General features: G+C 35.1%; 1 protein-coding gene across 1 annotated transcript in view; it reads right to left on the bottom strand.

Annotated features, from left to right (window-relative positions):
- The window catches only part of PCDH11X (protocadherin 11 X-linked), a gene marked incomplete at both ends in the record, with an annotated part of 422401 nt that overhangs the window by 393203 nt on the left and 5560 nt on the right, over nt 1-23638 (bottom strand). The window contains 2 exons of the mRNA XM_084294027.1: nt 3980-6466; nt 9575-9622. Coding sequence (XP_084150153.1) covers nt 3980-6466; nt 9575-9622 — 2535 coding nt within the window. The remainder of the gene's footprint in view (nt 1-3979; nt 6467-9574; nt 9623-23638) is intronic.

Genomic DNA, 23638 nt, shown 5'->3' on the forward strand with positions numbered 1-23638 from the left:
TGTTCCAATAATATACATTATATTATTTTCAAATGAATGAATGTTGGGAATCACATTAATTAAAAGGAGACATGAAGGAGGAGGATGCATTGGAAATGTTAATGAAACATTGTGGCCCTAGTTTCTTAGAACCCAGCTGCCAGAGTTAACACTGTATAGCATAATTACGCATGCTTTGATTAGACAGGTTGATGCCTACCAAGACAGGCATTTGAATTGTCTGAATGTTGAAAGTACCTGAGCAAAACTTTCAGATTAAAAAATTGTTTCATACTGCAGGAAAACTAGACTGAAAAAAACTGTCCTTTCTTTTCATCATTCCAATGCAAATTAAAAAAAAAAGATTTGTGACAGTATGTGATAGTTCATAGAGTCTGCTCTCACAAAGGTAAATGTCAAAAGCAATTGAGCTTTTACAAAGCTTGCGGACAGATAAACTGTACACGTGCTGTATGTTTTTCTACCAAACAAATACATTCTGCTAAGAGGTTGATGACTACTGAAACAATGACAACCTGATGATACTGAAAGTTAGCTCGATTTTACAAGGTATATATCCTACTTTGAAAAAACATATAATGAACAAGAAGCCCCTTCGCAATGTATCACATGGTAAAGTTTCTTTAATACAATTACATCTACATACAGCATCCCACAAGAAAGCATGCTATTCTGAAGGTTCCAATTCACTGTCACTAGTATTCATTAATTCCTACCGTGTGACTAAAATAATACTAATATCTCTTTCCATTGGCCTTCCTCACACACAAATACACAGAGAAGCTTTTTCTCTCTTCTTCCTCGTATTACCATTAGCACCACACATTTTTTCTCTTGAGCTCCTTGTAGTCGATGATCCAATGTGTCCTCAGCTGCTTCAGGAGTCTCTGATTCCTTCCCCATAAAACTTTCAGCTGTTGCTATTCCCATGTTTTTTTGCCCACATAGCCACTGAAGAGATTTTTTTTTTTTCTGTATAAAACCTTTTCATCTTCTCTTGTATGTTTTTTGAGTACAATCGTTATGATTTTCTGTCATTTCAGAGATCACTTCAACAAATTTAACAGTAAAGAAATAATTGCCTTTTTTTAGTGACCCAAATCATCAAACCATTCAGACATGCACAGAATTTAGAGCTTATAAAACAAAACAAAACAAAAAAACATTTTTTTTTTATCATTAACTCAGTTTTTCAAGTATCTGAGTTGAAATTTAGGCTTGCATTGCATGGACAAAGCTAAGAACAGTTGAGATGTGAAGCCTGTTAATATCAACATCCATTAGAAAATGAAAACAAATATCTTCACAGTGAGTGTAATCTTCTTTAGTCTCCTCCTTCAGGGAACTTCTGGCTTGTAAAAGCTTGTAAAAGCATCACAGTAATTGTTAAAGTAAAATTTTTTCTCACATTAAACATCTTTCTGATTTTCATTTCTCACACTAGCACATCTGCCTTTTTAACTGAACTTATTATATTCAATTCTCCTGGCTGTCCTACATTTTTTTGCAAATTCAGAGAGTGCATAACATAAATGCATCATTAACCACAAACATCCTGGTAATCTCCAAGGATGGAGGATGGAGGGCAGCATGACATCTGATGTATTGTGGTAGAAGATTACTTTTGTTTGTTTAATTTCTTTACTAGCTGGCAGCGACAACTCTTAAGTTAGTCTGTCCTGAGTCACCTTCTATAGCTCCACAGCAGATAAAACTACACAGACCACAACATACAAAAACAAGTTAGGAATAAGAGTGACTTTTAAAAAAATCCACTGAGGTTAAAGAAATATACTTGTTCTCACTTATCATGAAACACAATTCTGTTATTGTTATCAAAGTCCAACACAAAGGATTTAACTGAAATGGCCTCTCTTGCCTAATTTATGTAAATAAATGTATTATTTGTATTATATTTAAATAAGTAATACAATATCAATTCATGTGTTTAATGGTGAATGTTGTTTACTAGCTAGCATAAAGGGCCATTGTCAGAGAGTAGTTATCATTTCTCCAGCAATGTGGTCACTTTCATGTTGAAAATTAAACCTAAAAGAAGGATAACTGTAGATTTAACAAAATCAATATGGTATATTCTGAGCATCATACCTATATATTATATTATATATAACACACATATATATTTTCAGGTACAGCTATATAAAGATAAGCTACTGTCAGGTAATGAGCATTGCAAAGCAAACACTTCTATCCTGCTCTCCCCGACAGGAAACGCCTGTCATTGACCTTTAAGGTACAGATAAAAGAAAACGCTTTTTCCCAACCAGCTTCTGCAGAAGAGAATTGCTTTCCATTCTACTTTAAAAGCGCCTGAAAATGGAAGAACTAGGTTAGTAAAAACCTAGAGTGTCATGAGTTTACCTTTTTTGTTAGCAGAATTACTGCATTACAAAGTGTTTTTGAGCAGACAATGGAAGAACCTTTTTGGCTCAGAGGAGCTATACTGGAGTCCCTGTTCTCAATTGAAAAATCACTTGGATCAGGCCTCCAGAGATGCTGAAAACAGCACCACCCTCCTTGGAGTTATGAGAGTTCAACAAGATGAATAAATTAGGAAAAGGCTTTTCTAACACACAACTGAAATTAACACATTCAAGTACCTTTAATACAAAATACTCAAATCTCAAAAGCTACACATTTTCCACTGCTGTCTTAGAATTAAGAAATTCTAGTATGTTTCCTCAATTTATCAGTTAATGCAACTCAGCAAAAGATGAAGGTTTTAGAGCATACAGCAATATGAGCTAGCATACAAAACTGTGTGCTTAAGGGGAATAAAATAAAATAACCAACCCATCCTGTAATTTTTAATAATATGATGCATAGTGTGCATAAAGAGTTTCTTTTAGGAACATTCTGGTATAACTGTAGTGGTAATAAAAGAAAGCCCACAGAAGAAAATTCAAAACCTCAACTGGAGCAAAAAGTCTAGCAGACTTGGACGTGCTGAGGATATGTTCTCAAACAATAATATTAAAATATATTATCAATGATATAACAAACTCTTTTGAAATATTGTTTCTTTAATGATTGATTTCTTTAATGATTGATTCCTTCAGTAATTAAATCTTGACTACAAAACTATTTTCATTGAATACTCTGTGATATTCATGAAGAAAAAGAAGCAAACAAACAGCAAAGTTTAATTATTAATGTTTGTTTTTTTTTTTCAGAACATGGATATAAATTAAATTCAATTTCCAGTGACTTACAGCCCTTCTATAGTGTCTTGTAGGTCCTCATTTTAATTTAATTTTAAATTAAGGAGTCTTTAGACATTTCATATGCTGTACTTAATTTCTGAGAAGCTAGTATCTGGTTTATCAAGCGTAACAGCTAAAAAGTGAGAGGAATTACACTGATGCTTCTAATTTTCCCCCAGCTTTGCCTGTTGACTGATTCTACCAGATTTAAGTAGTCCAGTACTTTTCTAGTCTGAAAAGGGCACTGAAGCTCTCAGAGGAAAATCCTTGCCTGCTTTTGAGGGACCTTGAAGTAAAGCTGTACCCAAACGAAGGCTGCAATTTCAGACTCCATCAATATTAAGAACCACTTATCAGATCCTGTAAAGCTTTATTGCTTTCCACCTGGCCTAGATTACTTCAATTCTTGAGCATACAATACTACAGAGGACAGTATCATAACCCCTCTGTCTCACAGAGCTGCATGATGTACTGTAGTAATGCAGGAAGTGCCATACTGCCATCTGCAGTCAGGAATACCCATCAGTGAAATAATTCACTGCTCCATTTCCTTACAGCCATTAATCACTTTAATTATTTCCTGTTAACACTGATGGATCTCAAATTGTTTACATTTCAATGCCTGGATCAAACACGACCTTTCAAACTTTTAATCCTTGCAGAGAATGTTATTATGCAGTGCTTAGAGGTAGAGCTATATGAATGGAAAAGTTAAGAAGTGAAGGAGAAAGAGAGAACCTTAAAATTTCCATTACCTGTCTGGTGTGAATGGGGCCTGGGGTCTTGAAGCCTCCTTGACAGCTGCATTCGGAAACACTGTAAGGGTCCGAGCTGCTTGATGAGCACTTGGAGAGTGAGTCACAGCCCACCACAAAGGTGTTATCTAGAGGAAGTTCCTGAATGACGTGGTGCTTCTTGGGGGGTACAGGAGTCTCAGGTTTAATTTGAAAGGTAGGCTGTGGAGAAGCAGACTTGTAGTGCTTTGCCAAATCTGGGCTATCAGGTTTAAATGTAGTTGGTGTGGTGGCCCAGTTATATTTTCCCATAGTCTGTTCTTCTAGCTCTACAGGAATGTCTAAAGTGCCATTTATGTGCTCATGGCCAGGATCATCAGGCTTAGATTCTTCAATAGTCACAAAGTTGAGGAGGAGACTTTTTGGAGAGCGCTTCTTCTTCTTCTTCTTCTTCTTGATCTGCCTATTCTCTTGGTTTGGGGAAACCCATTCACCACTCTGCTTGTTTTTTTGGACAACTTTGTGCCTGGGCGTCTGGCGGCACCGTACTAAAGCAGTAACAAAAATTACCAGAATAACTGTCATTGTTCCTGCAATAATTGCAATTATGATCTTGACATAATCATTGGTTTGTGGGGTTATCTCACCATCCCCAATGTTTTGGCCAACTGGAGTTTCCATATTCCTGCGCACTAGCTCTTGTACATAGGAACTATTGGTGACTGTCTCATTCACAAACAAATGCACAAGAGCTATAGTATAAAGAGACTCCGGCTGTCCTAGGTCATTGACTTTTATCACCAGTCTGTGCAAGCCATGATCTGATGTAATTACCTTCTCTTTCAAAGTAATATTGCCTGTTAGTTGGTCAATTGTAAACAAGCCCCTAGAGTTCCCACCTATGATGCTGTAACGGAGCTCTGCATTCATGCCTGTGTCATTGTCAACTGCAAAGACTTTAGTAACTACAGACCCTGGACTGGATGATGTTGGAACCAACTCATATGAATAATTAGAAGAAGGAATAACAAAAACAGGCCTGTTGTCATTTACATCAACAACATTGATGGTCACTTTCGCAGTTGAGGAACGCTGCAGTCTTCCTCCATCCACAGCTTTCACCTGAAAAGTGTATGACCCCTGCTGTTCCCTATCAAAGGTAATGTTAGGCCTTATTACACCAGTAAGTGGATCTATAATGAAATTATCTCTACCATTTAATATAGAGAGAGTGACCGCAGCATTTTCTCCAGAGTCAGCATCTGTTACTGTGATAAGCCCTACTGTGCCATACATGGGTAAGTTTTCTGGCACATAGAAATTATATTCATTATGTGTGAAAGCAGGGCTGTTATCATTCTGGTCCAGGACTGACACTGTCACAGTAGCATTGGTCTGCAAGGGTGGCATCCCATTATCCTTAGCCAATACAGTGAAGGAGTACCTGTCTTGCTTTTCTCTGTCCAACTTTCTGACTGCTGTCAGAATGCCTGTACGGCGGTCAAGGTTGAAAATGGGGGGTGCATCAGAACCCAGAATATAGCTGATCTCAGCATTGCGCCCACTGTCAGCATCTGTAGCACTTATCTTGGTTAGCTGAGTACCTGGAGCATTGTTTTCAGGGATGGAAAGACCTATAATAGGCTGTGTAAAAACTGGGGCATTGTCATTTTCATCTTTAATTTTGATCAGGAGCATTGCAGACTGGTTTAAGGGAGGTTTCCCTGAATCTGAAGCCACTATTTTAATAGCATATTCCCGTGTTGCTTCATAATCTAGAAATGTGGCTGTTTCCAGAAGAAACTGATTATCAAACACTGGCTTCAGCCTAAAAGGGACATCATGATCTGTAAAACAAGTAACCTTTCCATTCAGATCAGCATCTTTGTCCATCACTGTTATCAATGCAATTTTGGTATTAAGTGGAGCTTTCTCAGACAAAAGCACCGTCCCATTCACTGGATTGATGATGTATCTTGTGTCTATTGATGGGACATTGTCATTAATATCTGTGACATTAACAGTCACTGTTGCTCTTGATGGAGTTGAACTGCCATCGCTTGCCAAAATGGTTAATTTGTGTACAGGAGATTCCTCTCTGTCTAGTGGTTCTCTTATGGTGATAAGACCAGTGGCATTATCAATGGCAAACAGCCTTTTGGCCAAACTGGAGATCTGATTGCTGAAATAGAAGTGAATTTGTGCATTTGAGCCCAGGTCTGCATCAGTGGCATGGAGCTGAGAAACAGAGGTGCCTACTGGAGCATTTTCTGGAATACTAACTTCAATGTCATTTTCTTTGAAGACTGGGCGATTATCATTCACATCAGTCACTGTGACTTGCAGGATGGCGGTGCTAGATCTTGGAGGGCTTCCACCATCTTCAACTTTAATTTTCATCACATAGGTATCCTTCTGCTCCCTATCCAGGATCTGCTGGACAATCAGTTGAGGCCACTTATCTCCCTCAGGTGTCTCAATTATATCAAGACCAAACACATTTTGACCCTACAAGACACAGAAAGAATATACTTTAGCACAATAGTATAATTAAGCAGAGAATAATCTCATTAATGTTTCGAAATTGTCATGAAACACAGATATGGGGGGTAGAGGTATACAGGAATACACATTTGTGTATGCACTGCTAGTTTGCAATATCCATTTATGCTTTAAGACCAGGAGCCTTAAGAAAGCTTCAGAGCAAACACGTGAAGAAACCAATTTAGAATAACAGGGGTTTTGTGTTTGATTGTTTTGGGGGCAGGGGGACACAATAAATTGCTTTTTGTTGTTGTCTTTGTTTCTTTTTTAAACCAATTGCTCTCTTTCTACAGAAAAATAAAAATAAAAAAAAATTTAGAATTCTTGGACAGATGTAATTTGCTTTCTGTACCGTACCAGTGAGTGTTAAGAAGACAAATGTAGCCAAAGTTCAACCATGTCCAAAGGCAAAGTAGTATGCATACACTGGATGATCTAATCCAATCCTCAATTTCAAGGAAAACAACAAAGATAAAGGGACTATTTCACAGTTCATGGAACAACACTGGACATGATCTGAAATCCCTAGCATGCAAAACAAAAAAGCAAAAACCACCACCCACATCACCGAAGAGGGGCTCACTATACAATTTAGTCATTAGATTGTTCAGACAAAACTAAGCCATAACAGTTTATTAGAAATACATAAATTCCTTAAAATTATTCCTTTCTTCATCATGATTTATTTTCCACTTGTAGTGAAAATTACAATCCAAGTGAGAAAAGAATATATATTTTCATTTTAAAAAATATCACAGAACTATGACATTCACTTTGAAAATAATCACTTCTTTTCACGGGGATTGTTGAATACATAACACCCCTGGAATAGCAAATGCTATACATATTGCACAAACATGGCTTCCTTTAAAAACCCTTGTGTTGACAGACTATGCTAATACAAAAATTGGAATCTAGAGCTAGATTCCCTCTTCTGCTGTGTCTTCAGATGAGCAGAGATTAAGAGTATCACAATTATCCTCTTTTCTATTCTCCCATCACTCAACCTTCAGAAGAAGAAAGGATGTAAAGGCAGTTTTGCAGCCATATTTTCCATAAGGGCAGAGCTAAAACACAGATCATTAAAGTTGAGTGTACGGGATAAACAGGAGAAGAAGGCGTTGATAAAAATGCTGAGTAATTAGGATTTTCTTTGTATGTGTCATTCTTGCAACAACTGCTTCTAGCCTGGTTCTTTCTGCATTTATTGTGCTTGTCTCTCATCTTTAGTCCTAATTATGTGTGTTCTGAACCGATTTGAGACACTTCAGACCAAGGTGAAAGAAAATGTTCCCAATATGCAAGTTTCCTTATTTCTCATTGTTGCTAAAAGATTTGTATTCACTGCATCTTGTTACCCACCATTAAATGAATGCATTTGTAGGTCTAATTCTGTGTAAGGCTGTACTCTTTCACTGATTTGTTTTCTCAAAGCCAGAATTTGACCTTACATAAGTAATCATTTCTTTCATGGAAAAGAATAATTCATCCACATTTCAAACGTTACTGTGCCACTGGCACAGCATTTGTGACAACATTACATTGCAACTAGGGACAGTCTAAAGTGAACTGGAATACATTTTGAAAAAAATTTAAAAAATATAACTTCGGGTTCTTCAACAGAAGACATGAAAAGATTATTCTTACAAGAAGTGTAAGATTTACATTTTGAATCAATTAGATTAATTTTTCAAATGGTAATTCTACACCGATCTCTTCAAGAAGGTGAAGTGTGAAGATGAAGAGGAAACCCAATCTGGCTAGAAGTTAGTTGAAATAAATTGCAGAACTACTGAGAAATGATGAATTACATATTCTATATTTTAACATAGATTTCCAGAAAAATATAACAGAAGCTGGAGGAAAAGAAGAAAAAGATAGCTAATGTGGTTTTTTTTTATTTGTACACAACTTGACAGATGGGCACTGATTATTCTGTCATTAGATCCCACAACTACAACAAACACTTCACATAGACCTTCAATACACACAGCTATACATATGCATACACATTTCTGCTTCTCTTTAACTATCAAATATGAGAAAGGTATTTTTAATTATAGCATATGACTTGATATAAAATATATAGCATCAATTCTCCATTACCAGCAATAAGCTACTGGAGAAACACAAAAGAATGCAAAGAGCTCTTCCAGGTCAATTATTACCACTTGATTAATTTTTCTATATGGAAAAAAACAATATTCAGCAGAATTTCTTACTATTGATAAGCGGATTATACACCCTTTTAAACCACTGAAATAAAGAGAAAGTTACAAAAATTATGCCTGTTCCCAATTTAGACAAATCTGCTTCACATTGTTTAACGGATAAGATTAGGTATGGTGATATGTTGCATTTTAACAACTACATTTTCTAAGAAGAGAGAATTCTTCCACTCTAAACAGTCCTCAAAATAATGAAACATTCAGGAAACAAATTTTGAAGATTACAAATATCCAATTCTCTCCTGCACAAGCAAAGAAATTGAGAGTTAAAAACCCTGAGAGAAATGTGAAGGAAAACTTTCAGGATTAAGTTTTGATCTATCATCATCAAAACATCGGTTAAGTCAATATTTCCTATAGAGATAGATTGTTATTCAGACTGAAGTATACTTCAGTCACCATGTTATCCCAGTGATCTGAAGGTTTCATTCACAGTAGGAAGGCTATGTGTCCTGAGAATTAGTATAATAGGTAATTAACATTTATACAGTACCCTTCACCATTAAATTAATTGATAAAAAAAAAATCTGTTACTTTGTCTTCATAACTATAGCAAGATGGGAGTGAGAAATAAAAAACGCTAACTTTTTAAATCCAAAAACACAGCTCAAGCCATGTAACCTAGCTATTTGAGGCAGAACAAAGCTATGCCCATCTCAGAGCCAAGACTAGCTTTAAGAGGCTCTGAGTCCTAATCACAAGATTCTTTATATCAGGGCCATAACCATAAGTTCTGTTACCTTATTCAATTTTTATAACAACCCTTTCAGAGTATTCATGCATAAAATAATCTCTAAATGATGAAACTGGCATACTTGTTGAACTCTGCCTGCTGTATATTTACCTGGTCATTTGTAATGGATCCAAATGTTCTTTTCGGAGCTGTTTTGGGCTGCCAAGTAAATAAAAAATTAGAGAGTTTTAAAAAAATGGAACATTTAGGTAGGTTAATAAATACATAAACAGTGAAACATGGACACCTAACATAATAATCTATAAAAGCTTCAGTTGTTACAGACAGGACTACATGTAGCAAGGTGCACCTGAATTCTACACATAAACTTGCCTCGTACACTTTGAGGTATCACAGTCTCTTATAACAAAATTTCACAAAATCCATGGGATGTTGACTACATTTGCATTATAATGAATGTTCTTCCAGGACAGAAATTGGAAAGTGGGCTTCATCGTCAAGAGAAATAGGAAAAAGAACAGCTACAGTCATATGGTCTGTTGTGTACAAAACATCTCATATACTTACACTTATAAGTTGATAGAACATAGTAATTTCTTAAAGAAGTCAGGAAAATTGGAGGAAGGGAAAGAATATTGTGCTATATAACCACACAAAAACAGCTAACATAATATGTTAAAAAAAAAACACCACAACCTCAAGTTCCCATTTTAATGAATTCCTGAATTACTTGAAAGTAATTACTTTATAATAAAACCTTTGGCTGAAACACAATCTTGCATCCAAAGGATCCTAAAATCTTTTAAGCAAGTCCAGAAATTAATGCAGTTGTTTGCCAACTGCTGATTATTTCACGTTTAGCAAGACAGAAAACCTTTGCAGTGCTCCTTGAAAACTAAAAGATGGGTCTCAGCCTCTGTTTCCTTGCCTGCTTTTGTCAAGCCATACAGAACTGGTACACAACTACTGTGATGCATTATCAAAGAAAATATTATAGTAGCAGAGTTTCAATTTCTAATTCAGAAAACTAGACAACAGCTATATAATGGACAACATTTTTAATAAAAGGTGAAAATTAAACTTGCATTTTCTTTCACAGGTGACACTTTGAATGTGAAAATGTGAATTCCCAAAGGCAAGCTAAAACACTAAACACAAAATATTCTACACAACAGGCAATATTGGACACAAATTCCTATAACTGGTGCCTATTACTACACTCAGAGCCATAATATCGTAAGTATTGAGGCTCTAATAAAGGTCCTTTGTCTGTGAATACTTCACAGTGTACAGTTAACATGTTCATGCATTCTTGAATGTTAAAGCTGTTAACTGTTTTGTTTCAAGAGTGCTGAGTTAATACACCTATCAGTGCACAGTTTACAGAAAGGCTACTTAGGTGTGTGTAATTAATGTAGTTAGTTACCTTGTGAACTGAGTGACAGTACCTCAGAAGAGAAGATGAAATTGCAAAGATTAGAAAATTGTACAATGCAAAAACTGCAGATGCAAAGTTGCTTCCATATTTGAAACACTAGCTCTTTGTCAGAACAACTACAGACTTTTAATTTGTGGGTCAAGATTCCTATGAGTTCTGTTCATGTTTTTCTATCACTATCACACTCTGTTTCAAATAAACATAAATGACTGCTTTAGTCGTATAATTCTCTAATGCATCACTGTGCTTTTGGTGGTAACAGGCAACAGTTCTGAACTGCTGTTCAGAACAGCTCCTAAATCACCACCTCATTTCACTCAGATAGCCAAGCAATGTATCTTAGGCTCCTAATCCCACATTTTAGAGCTCTCAGATGAATACTGACTGGGTGTTGGAGCAGTGTGAATCCCTAATGCCCTCCTATTCACTACCTGCTCTAGAAGCATATCAGTACTCTCAGGCAGAAGGGGATTCAAACTGACAGCTACTTGTACAAAAGAAAATAGGAACGACTGAGATGTTTCTGAAAATTCCTTTACCCTCAAGCAGAGACTGTCCAGGATCCTCAGCTTCTGGTAACTTTAGTGGGAATTGAAGGTGATGGACACGTACAGATCTGGCTCATGACAAATGGAAAATAAAATAAAACAGGAAACCTCTGATAGGCTGGCTTGTTAAAAAGTACAAATGTTTGCAAACTAATGTTCATTAAATTATTTTGTTCCCTCTTATCCACCCAAAAAATATTTCAGTTAAGAAAAAGTATATAATTTCTTCAAACAGATGGCATCTTCAAGCCCATATCCTAACCTTTTACCGGTAGTTACTTAGCAAGAGTATCTTATTTGATCTGAGGCCCATTTAAACTGAAGTTCAGCTGTGAGTAAAACCACCGTATCTTCCTTTTACGCTAACACTTTTAGGACAAAATGTAGACAGAAATTTTCACTGTATGGCATGAATATCTCACATACACCCCTCTTTTCTGAAATCCAGAAACACAAAGAAAATAAACGAATATCTTCTCTGGATTTTAATCACAAGGACTTTCTTTCACATGCAGAGACCATACATGTACTTTCTTGTCTGTTATCACTGCATTATGAACTTTTGACATTAAAAAAGACAATCTCAATGCAGAAAAATTACAATTAATGTGGGCAAAATGTAATTGAATGACAAATAACCTAATATAATAGAGATCTTCCTTTTTGATTAGATTTGTCAACAGTTAGGTGTTCCCAACATTCACAAACAGTTTTTACAGATGTAAGCCTGGTGCAAACACTGCTAAAATGAACTAGCATATCTCAAGGCCTTCACCCTCTGCAGGGTTTTGTAAAACTCAAAAGAGAAAGTTTATGTGGGACATATAACTACCACAGCATCAGTTTTTTGCTTTTGAAATGAATGAAGCTGTGCTTTTCCAAATCATGAAAGCTTATCCTTTTTGCACTTCTGAGAGAAAATAACAGTGGAACTACCATTTTAAACTAGAAAAGTGTGTGATATAACACAAATGCAAGATGCCCCTTCACTGCACACCGGAAGATAATAAATAATACTGCAATTTCAGATTAATAAATCAGAAAGAGTTGCTCAGAAGATATACAGAGTGCCAGTAAGTACTAAAAATAGTTCCAGAGAGATTGAATTTTTCAATACTCCAGAAGTATCTTATGGTGCCTTTTCACCATACTGATCAGGAGATGCTGGGGATAAACCAAAAATGTATTTTCTGGATTTATCAGAAAGCCAACTCGTCATCTTCCTTCTCCAGTATTACTGACTCCTATTTATGTGATTCAGTAGAACAAAAGCAAAAGAATAAGGAAGATGCATTTTCTTACTGTACAGTAGTCATTGCACCTTGAAACCCAGTTCTGAAATCTTGTGATACTTACGTGTATTGAGGATTCCAGTATATAAACTGTTGCGACTTTCCATTTAACAGTTATATTCCTAAAAATGCCTCCCTCTTAGTTGTTTGGGATCCAAAATCTTAAGACTGAAAGTATATTTGGTACACACTTTTAGAAGTAATCATATGCAATAATATATTCTTTCTTATAAAAATCAAATTCCAATTTCATTCTAATTCTTACTTCCAATGCAAATCATTACAACTATACAAGGAGAGGAGTAATTTAGTATTTTTAACAGCAATACATAGAGAGGAGTAGTTTTTAAGGTCTTTAAGGAAAACTAAACCTACAACTTATCTATCACATTTTCAACTTGTCCTCCACATACCTGTCATTAATTTGAATACACACGTTATTTGTCAGACTTAAAATCAGTGATGAAGTTATTAACACAGTAGCCTAAAAAATCAAATCCATTGTACACATTGTAGATCTATCTACCTGCTGTCCTGTTAAATATATTAGTTGATGTAATTGATTTGCAAGAAAGGTAATAATATTCAGACTGTTAAAATGGCATGTTTAAAAGGGAAATGCCAAACACCTAACATGCCATTCCATTTTTGCTGCTCTGTGTTTGATCACTACTAACAGTTAAGTCTTGAACATACACTGAATGTACAACTTCTAAGCATGAAAATCAGAAGGGAACTATAATATCCACTTCCTGCTGCAAAGATCTAGATTAGTCCAACCAGGTAACACATGTTCTCTAATAAATTGTAAACCATCTAAACTTTGGGGCTGAGACAAGCTCTTGCACAGTACCTGGGAAAAGTTGCATGAAACAGTTCATTTTAGAGTCTATCATTCACTTTGCTGCTGTCTCCACAGGAAAAGTAACAAGAGAATAAACCAAACAGCTGAAATGTTATTACTTCAATATGACAGCAATGTGACTGGCCTCAGACAGACTGTAGTATTCCAGAAGAAGTAAATGAAGTGAAGATCATCGAAGCTAATTCTGGCCAGTAACAACCTGTAATCCAAGTAAGAGAAAAGGCAAGCTTTCACTGGTCTGAATCAGCCCAAAGTTCTTTTCTGAGATCAATTGAGTGCCCTAAGACAGATGTTTCCGAACAACATTAGGCACACTGTTTGTGATACAGTAAAACTTTTTAACCAAGAAACTGGACCTGCTGCTCCTTCCTTAGTGTTAAATATCAGGTTTTCGGCAGCCGACATCATCGCAACCACCAGTGTGGCAGCGTGGCACTGCTAATAAGGCAGAACCAAAAGCCTTCCCTGTGCTCCTCACACCTACTCCCTTGTGACGGTAACTTCAACTTACAGAGCCATCACAGCATGAACACATGCTCTGAATTCTTCAAGAAGAAGTTCAGGCTTCCACATTCACAGAATCACAGAATTGACTAGGTTGGAAGAGACCTCCAAGATCACCTAGTCCGACCTCTGACCTAACACTAACCAGTCCTCCACTAAACCATTCTAAAAAGATAGTGATGTAAACAACTGAATCTACCAAACACATACTACTAAAATAAAACAACCTAAAGTTAAGCAAAATTATAAGTTAACCAAGTTAATCAAGTGTGCAGCTCTTAGTAGACATAGACATGCACCATACTGTTCTACAAACTGACCACCAACAAGGAAAAGGAAACACATCTCAAACTCTCCTTAAACAATTTTTAGCATTGACCCAAGGACTTAGCCTAGATCTTGATTTTTACACTTGCATAATTTCTACTTCTTTAAAATAAAGTGTTTAACGTATTGTTAGGATTCTTGTGTATTAAGCTATTAAGCTATGAACAAGAGTTCAATTTTTCATGTTTATGTATTAGTGCGTTAAATGAACAGTTCACTGTAACTTTTCTTAGACACATTACTATTCTTAAAACACCTAAGAAATTCTAGCAACTACTAAGTGTCATCATGTAGACATCAAATTCAAAGATACTGAAATAAAACAAAACAAATACTCTTCAGGGAAAAAATAAATAAAAGTATTGTTTCAATTATTTCAATTATTGCATAGAAATCTACATGACCGCTCTGTACAACAAAATCATTTTCAGCTGTTATATGGAATGACAGCTTAGAGCATGATCTCAGAATCAGAAGGTAGCACTATTTGTTACGCATTCTACCTACACAGTTAAAATTCCACTTCTACCCTCAATTAACTTTACTGTTACTGTAAGAAGAGGCCTCCTGTGGGTATATGTGGATGAATCCATTGGAAAATGTAAACTTAAATAAAAACTGTTTTGAAATTCAGCATTATGGCTTCCAACAAAACAGTAAATCCTAGACTAAATTACTGAAAGCGAGTATGATAGCTGAAATGACAGAGCTTCCAGGAGGGCTACGCTTTATTAAAGTTTTTCCTTATCGTGCTCTTAGGCACAACCTGATTTGTTCCAACAGCTGCCCAGAAGGAAAAGCCAACCAATCGTTCCCGAGGAATACGCATATTTACATCTCTTTGCATTTAGTTTTCAGTCCCTTCAGAGGCAGGTAGCACACAGCACTACAGCACAAGCTTGTATCTTTTGATTTATCATGTTTCAAATGAAAAACATGTTGAAAACTACTGATCATCACAGTAAGTTATTACCCTACAACCTTTTCTGATAGATAAACTTATTCCACCCACTAATATAAAGATTAAAAATAAAGCATATGAGAACAACAACAACAAAATCCCCTGAGCATAACTGTTTAATTAGCCAGATCTTTGTTAGAATCAACGAGTAACAAAACATGATTTTCTTTGTTACCTTGCTTGTGAAACATGTTTCAGTTCCACAAAGGTAAATAGGCTTTTTGAGCCTTCACTGTTCTCTCTACTCCTTAGCATAGGAATACTTAGGACAAAACCTTATTCCTTGAGTAGTACAGAGTCTTCTGCCACTGGGTAGCAGAACTGCTGCTTATACCTCCTGTACTTGTAATCTTAGCTCAAGCATAGATACACTTCAAATGTTAACCAAATTAATTTTGTTTTTACTTCGTCTAATAATGTGCATGCTTATCTGTGAAAAAAATGTATTTGCAAAGTTTCTGATCTCCTGCATAAGACTGTGAAAAAATGATGCAGTTTGTAAGCCTGTGCCCATATTCTGAGTGTTTAAGTTTTACATTGCTTCAAAAAGCTATTGGACAAACTGGGCACATGGAAAAAAAAAAGAAAAAAAAAAAAAAAAAAGAATCCATATAAGGGTATTACAACCCTCACTTCTAGTGCAAGAAACATTTGAGCCTCCAGCTGGTGGAAGCTTAGGAACAGCTTGGAAAAGTATGTTTGTCTTATCCTTTACAGTATCTCCTAAGTATCCAATGTCAAGCCTTAGAGACAGGATACAAGATTAAATGAATCTTACTTAATCTAGCAAGGCCATTCTCAGGTCAAGTGAATATCACTCATATCACATAAGGAAACTGAGGCACGGAAAGCAGAAGTGACTCATTCAGAACTACTCTGCAAGACAGTAACAAATCCACAGTGAATCTCCCAGTTCAGTGACCCTCACAAATCAATCACATCTGAACACAAAATATATGATTTACAGAAAATACAATGAAAGCACAAATACTGCTGTTTTAGATATCATTACCAAATGAAAACAGGATTTCAGTCTCTTAGAAAACCACCTAGGCAACCTTAAAGAAGACACCACTATTTCTTATACAATCCTGCTCTAAATAACAAAAAAACAAAAAACAAAAACAAACAAAAAAACCTTTATTTATATTGCTTGCTTTATTCTCTCTGGTTAGTAAGAAAGACAGATGATAAAAATGAGCATTTATGGAAGTCATGAACTTTGTAAATAAGCACTGCACACCCATATATCACACTGCTAAAAGGTAAAAGGCAGGTAGGTCATTGGAATGGTTTGTGTCCTTCTCATTTTTCATTCAAACCCTTTGAACAATGTTTTTTTATTTTATTTGTTTCTTCTGTTTGTATGATTGAAGTGCATGCGCCTTTGTCTTTTAGGACTCCATCCTCACAAGCAACCCTGAAAGCAAAGATCATCACAGAAATAAAAAAACTCTATTGCTCTCCATGTGGTCTACTGCAGACTTAATTGAGTACTTAAAACCAATCGTGCTGGTAGAGACTGAAAAATGGAGAAAAATTTGAGACTGAAAATGGAGAAAAGGACTAAACAAATAAAAATCCGTCTAAGATTCTGATATGAAGGTGTGTGGCAAAGGTCACAAAGCTGTAACACAACGCACTTCAAAATCTGAGTAATAATAGAAACAAAAGCCTCAAAAGCAGAGATCAAACACACACTCACAAGTTTATTTCCTTAACTTTGTTAAAGGCCCAGTTGGTCAGCCAACATGTTTGCCAAGAACTCTGGGTGATGCCAGCACATCCAGCTTTAAATTATTCAATTATTCAAATTATTATTTTTTAAGTGAGCACAAGACAACTACTGGGTTACTTCAGAGGTCAAAAATAAGTAATGATAATGTAAAATCCTACATAAATTTAGCTATACTTCAAGGAACTGATTCATGTTCTGATATTTTACAAGCAAAGCAGGTATCTTGGATATTCACCCTGGATGATTATTTCATTTATGTGAAACAATAAAAGGTGTACAACACTGATAGAAAGAAGGGGAGTTCTATTAATCATTTACGATCAATTTATATGACTGATTTTCAAATTACGGTATTCACACTTTATGCTGGCTTTCCATATGTAGGTCAATTCACCAATGGTAAATGTAACTGGCAACATATTATTTTTGAGGTTACATGGAAAACAGGATTGGGAACAAAATGGAAAGCACTACTTGGCTTATACCTTTAAATGTGCTACAACAAATAGGTTTGGAAAGTCCATAATGGAAATGAGGATGAAAATTATGTGACTGGGTTTAAAATGAATAGAAAAAGTAATCTTAAAGTGAGAAATTCATATAATACCTCATCCTGAAAACCACAGAGGAACGAGCTGAATCTTAAAAAAAAAAAAAAAAAAAAAAAAAAAAAGACAATTTTCTTGATAAGGCAAAGAAAAAAAATTACAATAATTTGACTTTGGAACATCAGCAATAACCAAAGCAATACACATCACATTAATAGAGCCAGCAATTATAGCACAATGTGAGAAAAATGTGTTTCAATACTGACAGCTGATGACTCAGAATTCTTTCCTTGTACCAATGTTTCTTTTTTGTTTCTTTGAAATTGTCTGAAATGCTCTTTGCTACATGTCCCAGCTTCAAAAGCTCTACAGGACTTCAGTGTTCAGGCCCATTATATTTCTGGGCCAGGGAATATAAATTACTTTGTAATAAACCTTTCTTCCAGGAATAAAAATAACCATACTAATGCAGTCAAGTGCCACAATCCATGGCTGACAGTGGATTTAAATGTATTCTTTGACAGCTATAACAATATAATTTTGGACCTATCTTTTTTCCTCACTGTACTTCCTCTTGAAAGGAAGAAAAACAATGCATACTGTATATTTTGGGTAAAACAAGAATTATTTATATTTCTATCACTAAACAACCCAATATTAGAGAAATCTAAAATTAAAATTTAAATCAAAAAGATAGTTATTGAATAAGCTTCTTCAATATTTTAATTTTATTTTTCAAGAAAAAAAAAAAAAAAAAAAAAAAAACAGGAAAAAACTGACAGTTTTGACTGAAAGAAATGTTTTCAAAACATATCTCAAAACTTTGAATTCTTCGTCCCCTGCAAAAAAACAGAGGTGTTGGAAAAGTGAGCTGGGGGAAAAAAAAAAGAAAAAAAACTAAGTTTGGTGAATATCATAATTCTCCTTTATGTTTTGTTTCTTTGCTGAGCATTTTGAAAATAGTAGCAACTTTTTGGTCACCTCGTACATATGTGCGGAGAAGACTAGTCATGATATAAGTTGGAATTTTTAATAATAAAATTGGAATAATATTAGGATTCATACGAAGCCTGTTGTAATATAACCAAAGGTTTCTCATGACAGATATCTGAAATATCAGTAAAATTTGTATTGCTGCATCCACAATGAGTAAAAGCAGCAGAAAGTAATCCTCACAAACTGATTCCAAAACTAGAATTACAATGGATTCTAAGAACTTCTACAACTCTTGAAGCAATACAGAGCATGATTAGCTATTTCTCTTCTAAAACTTGCAATAACTACACTTGATTAAAAAAAGCAATGGTATTCAAACAAAATTGTTCATACTTGGATGGTGCTTGCTTTAGTAATAAGGTTCTAATTTAGTACAAACATTTTAAGAAAGAAAACTTAAAAAAAAAGAAAAGTCCCACTGGATACATCTGTCACTCCTATCTATTTTTGCACTTTTCAACAATGCAAAGCATCAAAGAGCATCCTAATGCAAATGTTAGCAAAGTATACAGTAGCATCCTTCTTTTCCTTCGTGGCAAACTTGGAGTTTATTTATATATAAAATTTTCAAAATTGTTCTGATGTGAAAAACTTTTAAACCCATTCTGTTTTATGGGTTAAACAATCAACAGGAGTTGATTTTATAACTGATAAAAGCACTTACACTTCAGAAAGTACTGATAAATTTACTTCCTTTATTTCCTTTCATACTGTGAAAGTAACAATTTTTCAAAGCTGAATTTCAGCTGTTAGATTTTCATGAGGAAGGCTAATGACAGTAGGTAACAATTATTATTTTTTTTAACTTACATACGTGTTTAAATATAACAAGCAGGAAGAACATGAAATATGTTGAGACAGTGTGCACATTTCTGCTGTCATAACTCAAACTAATTTTCTAAGTAGTGATATACTTGGAAGCAAGAAATCTACATGCAATTGAAAGAACAGCATACTTTGTACTGATACTCAATTAAAACTGTCATTTTCCTGCTTACATCCAGTAGAAAAGAGAAAACACAGAAAGTCAAGTCAAACAAAAAGAATAGTTGCTTACCCTTGGTGACTGAAGAGTGGCCAGCATTTTACAGCAAACATGTCACAAACACAAATTAAGGACTCGGGGCAGCTTATACTAAAATCAAATGAAGTGTTGATCACTAAGACTCAATCATGGCTTCTTACTTAACTTTCGGAAAGATCTTCATGATTTTTATTGTCCGTCTGCGTATTTTATAAAACATTTAGCCACTGTCTTTCGCAATTAACTGTTGGAAAAACTTCTCTTCAATGACCCTTCAGCATTTTTAGAAATATTTTGAGCTTTCCATATTCACATGCTTTAGAGACCCTCACAAGCCTTCAACTCATTAACTCAAACTTATTTTGAGCTATTAACAATTTATTTCCTCAAAGTAGCTTGGAAGTTACAGCTATCTAAAACAAACAAGCACGTTAAAAGCACCATATACTGTTGCTTAAAACTTTCAAAGACCTTCAAAAAGTTCACTTAAAAGGCTAACTTTAAAACTTGTAACAAAAATGACATTTGGAAAACACTATTTCTTCCATGTATTTTACATCTGTAGTTAATTCAGGTATTTCCGATATTACAAATTTTGTCAACCTGTGGAGATTTTATCAATATTCCTAAAAAAAAAAAAAAAAAAAAAAAAGTTTAGAAAAAAATCAGTTGAACATGAAATATGAATTTACTGATTTTTTATATATATATATATTTTCCTCAGAGGTGTGCTACTTTGCCATTGTATGTTAAACATGGCAAAATTCACTATATGAAGGAGAACAATTCAATATAACTGCTTAACAGTAAGCCACACTTTAAAAAATTTTCCTTGACACTCCTGTTTGCTGTTCCAGTATCATACACATATGTTAACTTAACTATAGTTCTACTGAGATACCTGATTTTTCTTTGTTTTTGTTACTGCTTTACTGTGGATTACTTGAGAGCATTATACATTATTAATTGACTATTTCTGTCTCTTCAGATGAAACTGAAGTATTTACACATTTTTTGGAAGAGTTTAACAGGGATGCGGTACTTATTTCTAAGTGTTTTTATACACTTGGTTTCAAGAGGACTATGTAGGCAAATCCCTAGTCTATTATGCTCAAAAAGCATCACCATATCTTTGTTAACTAACATACTGATCTGTCTGGACATCAGTAAAAGATAATATTCATGTAAGATAGATGAACTAAAGATCTCCATTTGACAGATTTGTGCCTTCCAGCTTGAGTCTATCATCCTGCCCACACAGAGACGTGCTAAGTTATATATTATTGTTTCATGACAGCTAGTGTGAAAATCAGAGCCTTGAATGCAAAAAGATACACCAACTTGTCCCTCACCCTAGCTCACTGAACTTACTGTGCCTGGAAGCAAGACTTTCTCCTCCAGTCTTCAGCCAACCCCTCAAAGGGATGTCAGGATAATGAAGCCTGACAGTTTTACAGTACTGATGCCATAAACCACCCTAAAGGAGCCTTGTATCAACCAACAAGAAGCAATTACCTTGACTCTTGACTCACTGGAATCAAACTACCACCAGTTGGTAGTACAGTTTTATCTACTTAGAGAAACTAATTCACAACTATAAGAATGCAAATCAGATTATTTTCCCCTTTAAAAATAAAATACAGTAACTATTTCAAAACAACGCTCAGGGATGATCATCACTTAACTGTCCAGATCTCTCTAGACAAATTACTACTGAGCAATATTTTTTACGCTACTACAAAACCGTCTCATAAGGATTATACATTTTCATATTCATATAATAATAAAAATGTGTAAATGGAGGGAGGGCTCTGTAGGAATGTGGATGTTGAAAAACAAAATAATGAAAATACTGTTTGGATGGAAAGATTAAAGATTGAATTTAAAAGGCTTTGAGGAAAGGGAGCTAAATAAAGGGAAGACTTTTTTTTTTTTAATAAAATTTCTTTACATACCTGAGGTTAAGTAACTGGAAAATGGTGAGAAGCAAATACATTCACTATATTTTCAAGGCTAATGACAGACTTAAGGGGTAAGAATACTACTCTCAGATTCTTATAAATCAAATTCCTCCCACAGCCCATCTTCCAACTTTTCCTATGATTACCAATAAAAAATAAGATCAAAATGAAAGTCATTTGTCCCTTTCATAAATTTGCAGGGGAGCTTTTCAAGATAGTAGGATGTCACATAGCACATAGCGTCCTTCAAGTTTCTGCATCTCATTTTATAGCTTACGTCAGCTCACGTCTTCTTATCCACCCACTCAAAAATTTTCACCTAAACTGAAAGCTGGATAAACTCTCTATTCTATTCTACTCAAAATACATCTTGTTATTTCAAAATAGGTTTTATATTTTAAGGAAACTGCTAACAGGAAAAGTCTGCACATCTTGTATTACAGTGCAACTTACAGTGGTAACTACCCATGTGAAAAAAATGAAGCTGTGTTATAATATTAAACAAATATATTGATCCTTGGGCAGTGACAGAGAAAGAGTAAAATGTTTCAGTTCCAACGTATTCCCTATCAGCACTGTAGACTTAAAAAAGAAAAAAAAAAAAAAAAGTAGTCATCATCATTCACAGTCTGTCCTAGCAAACTTTTCTCTTCTAAAAGAGAGCTAAAAGTTACCATAAAAAGACAACACATCCAACTCTCTGTATTTATTAAATTACAGGCACTAGAGGGTGACCTTAGAGCTTGGCGGGAGTGCACATTCAGGACAAAAAATTTCCTAAATCTATCTTAGAGCTAAATCTGTCTTTCAATCACACATATTGTTTCATCTTGTATATAAGTACTTTCAAAATTAAGATGGAATTTTTAACAATACCATTATTTCTCATTATTTTGCATTTTTAAGTTCAAATACTCAAGTACTATTGGTACATGGGATATACATATGTGTATAATTGATTTTTTTATTGTAAGTGAATCTTGAACTATTACTAACCATTTAGCTTTGTCAGGAGAGAAAAAATTAAAAGTTATTGTAGTTGCTTTGTCAGGAAGTCAAGAAATTTCTTATCTAAATCAAACATTTTCTAAGTATAAAAAAGTCTGTGAAATGAATGTTCTTAGGATTTTGAATTTAAAAATCTTAGGATTTTTTGTAATTTGGCCATAAGTCCATTAGACAATGGCTAGAAAGGGTTGTTAATAAAAAATAAATCAGAAAGTGCAAAATACTTCGGTACTAGTGGGTTCTACAAATTTACAAAGGATTTTTGATAACAGCAGAATAATGTCGTTGGAGCTTACCTTATCTTACTAGTCACTAACAGCAATTTTCACTAAGACCTGACAATAGTAATAAAGGTCAGTTTACATGGAGAAAAAGCTCCATCTTGACAGTTTTTGCACAGAAGGCAGATGTTGATAGCAACCACCCCAGGCTTTTTGTGACCTATTTAAAGGGACAATATACCCCTCCATTGTCCTCTCATGCTGCTGAAGCCTACACAGAAGAATCATCTGCATTAATTTCAGTGTGATTAGCTGTGGTGTGCTCCCTCATTCAAACATGGTTTGAGAGCAAAAGTAAGGGTTGCTCCTTCAGCTTCCATTTAAAGAAATTAAAGCGTAAAACAGGACAGAAGCCAGACGGTTTGAACAACTGATGCTTGGGTTGATGCAGAAGTTCTGGTGACTCTGTTCAGGTGTCCCAAAGCGGGGAGGTATCCACAGTTCTGTTTGTGTCGCTGTGCACTATGCTCACAGGGAACTCAGGGTTTCCCACAGTTCCTGTGATTCCCACCCTTCTCTCCAAGGCACTCAGCCACTTTTTGGTTCTGAATTAACTACAAATCTAGTTCCACTCTGTAATTTTAATTTAACTAACTTCCCGGCTTTCATTTTACATAAAACTCATCTCCTTCCATTCTCCATTTTCACAGATGAGCAGTGACATCAGTTACTCGATCCCAAACTCCAATGAGGCTCAGAAATAACCTTGTTTCAAGAGCAGTC

This window comes from Netta rufina (assembly GCF_964035555.1).
Source record: "Netta rufina genome assembly, chromosome: 12".
Taxonomy (NCBI): domain Eukaryota; kingdom Metazoa; phylum Chordata; class Aves; order Anseriformes; family Anatidae; genus Netta; species Netta rufina.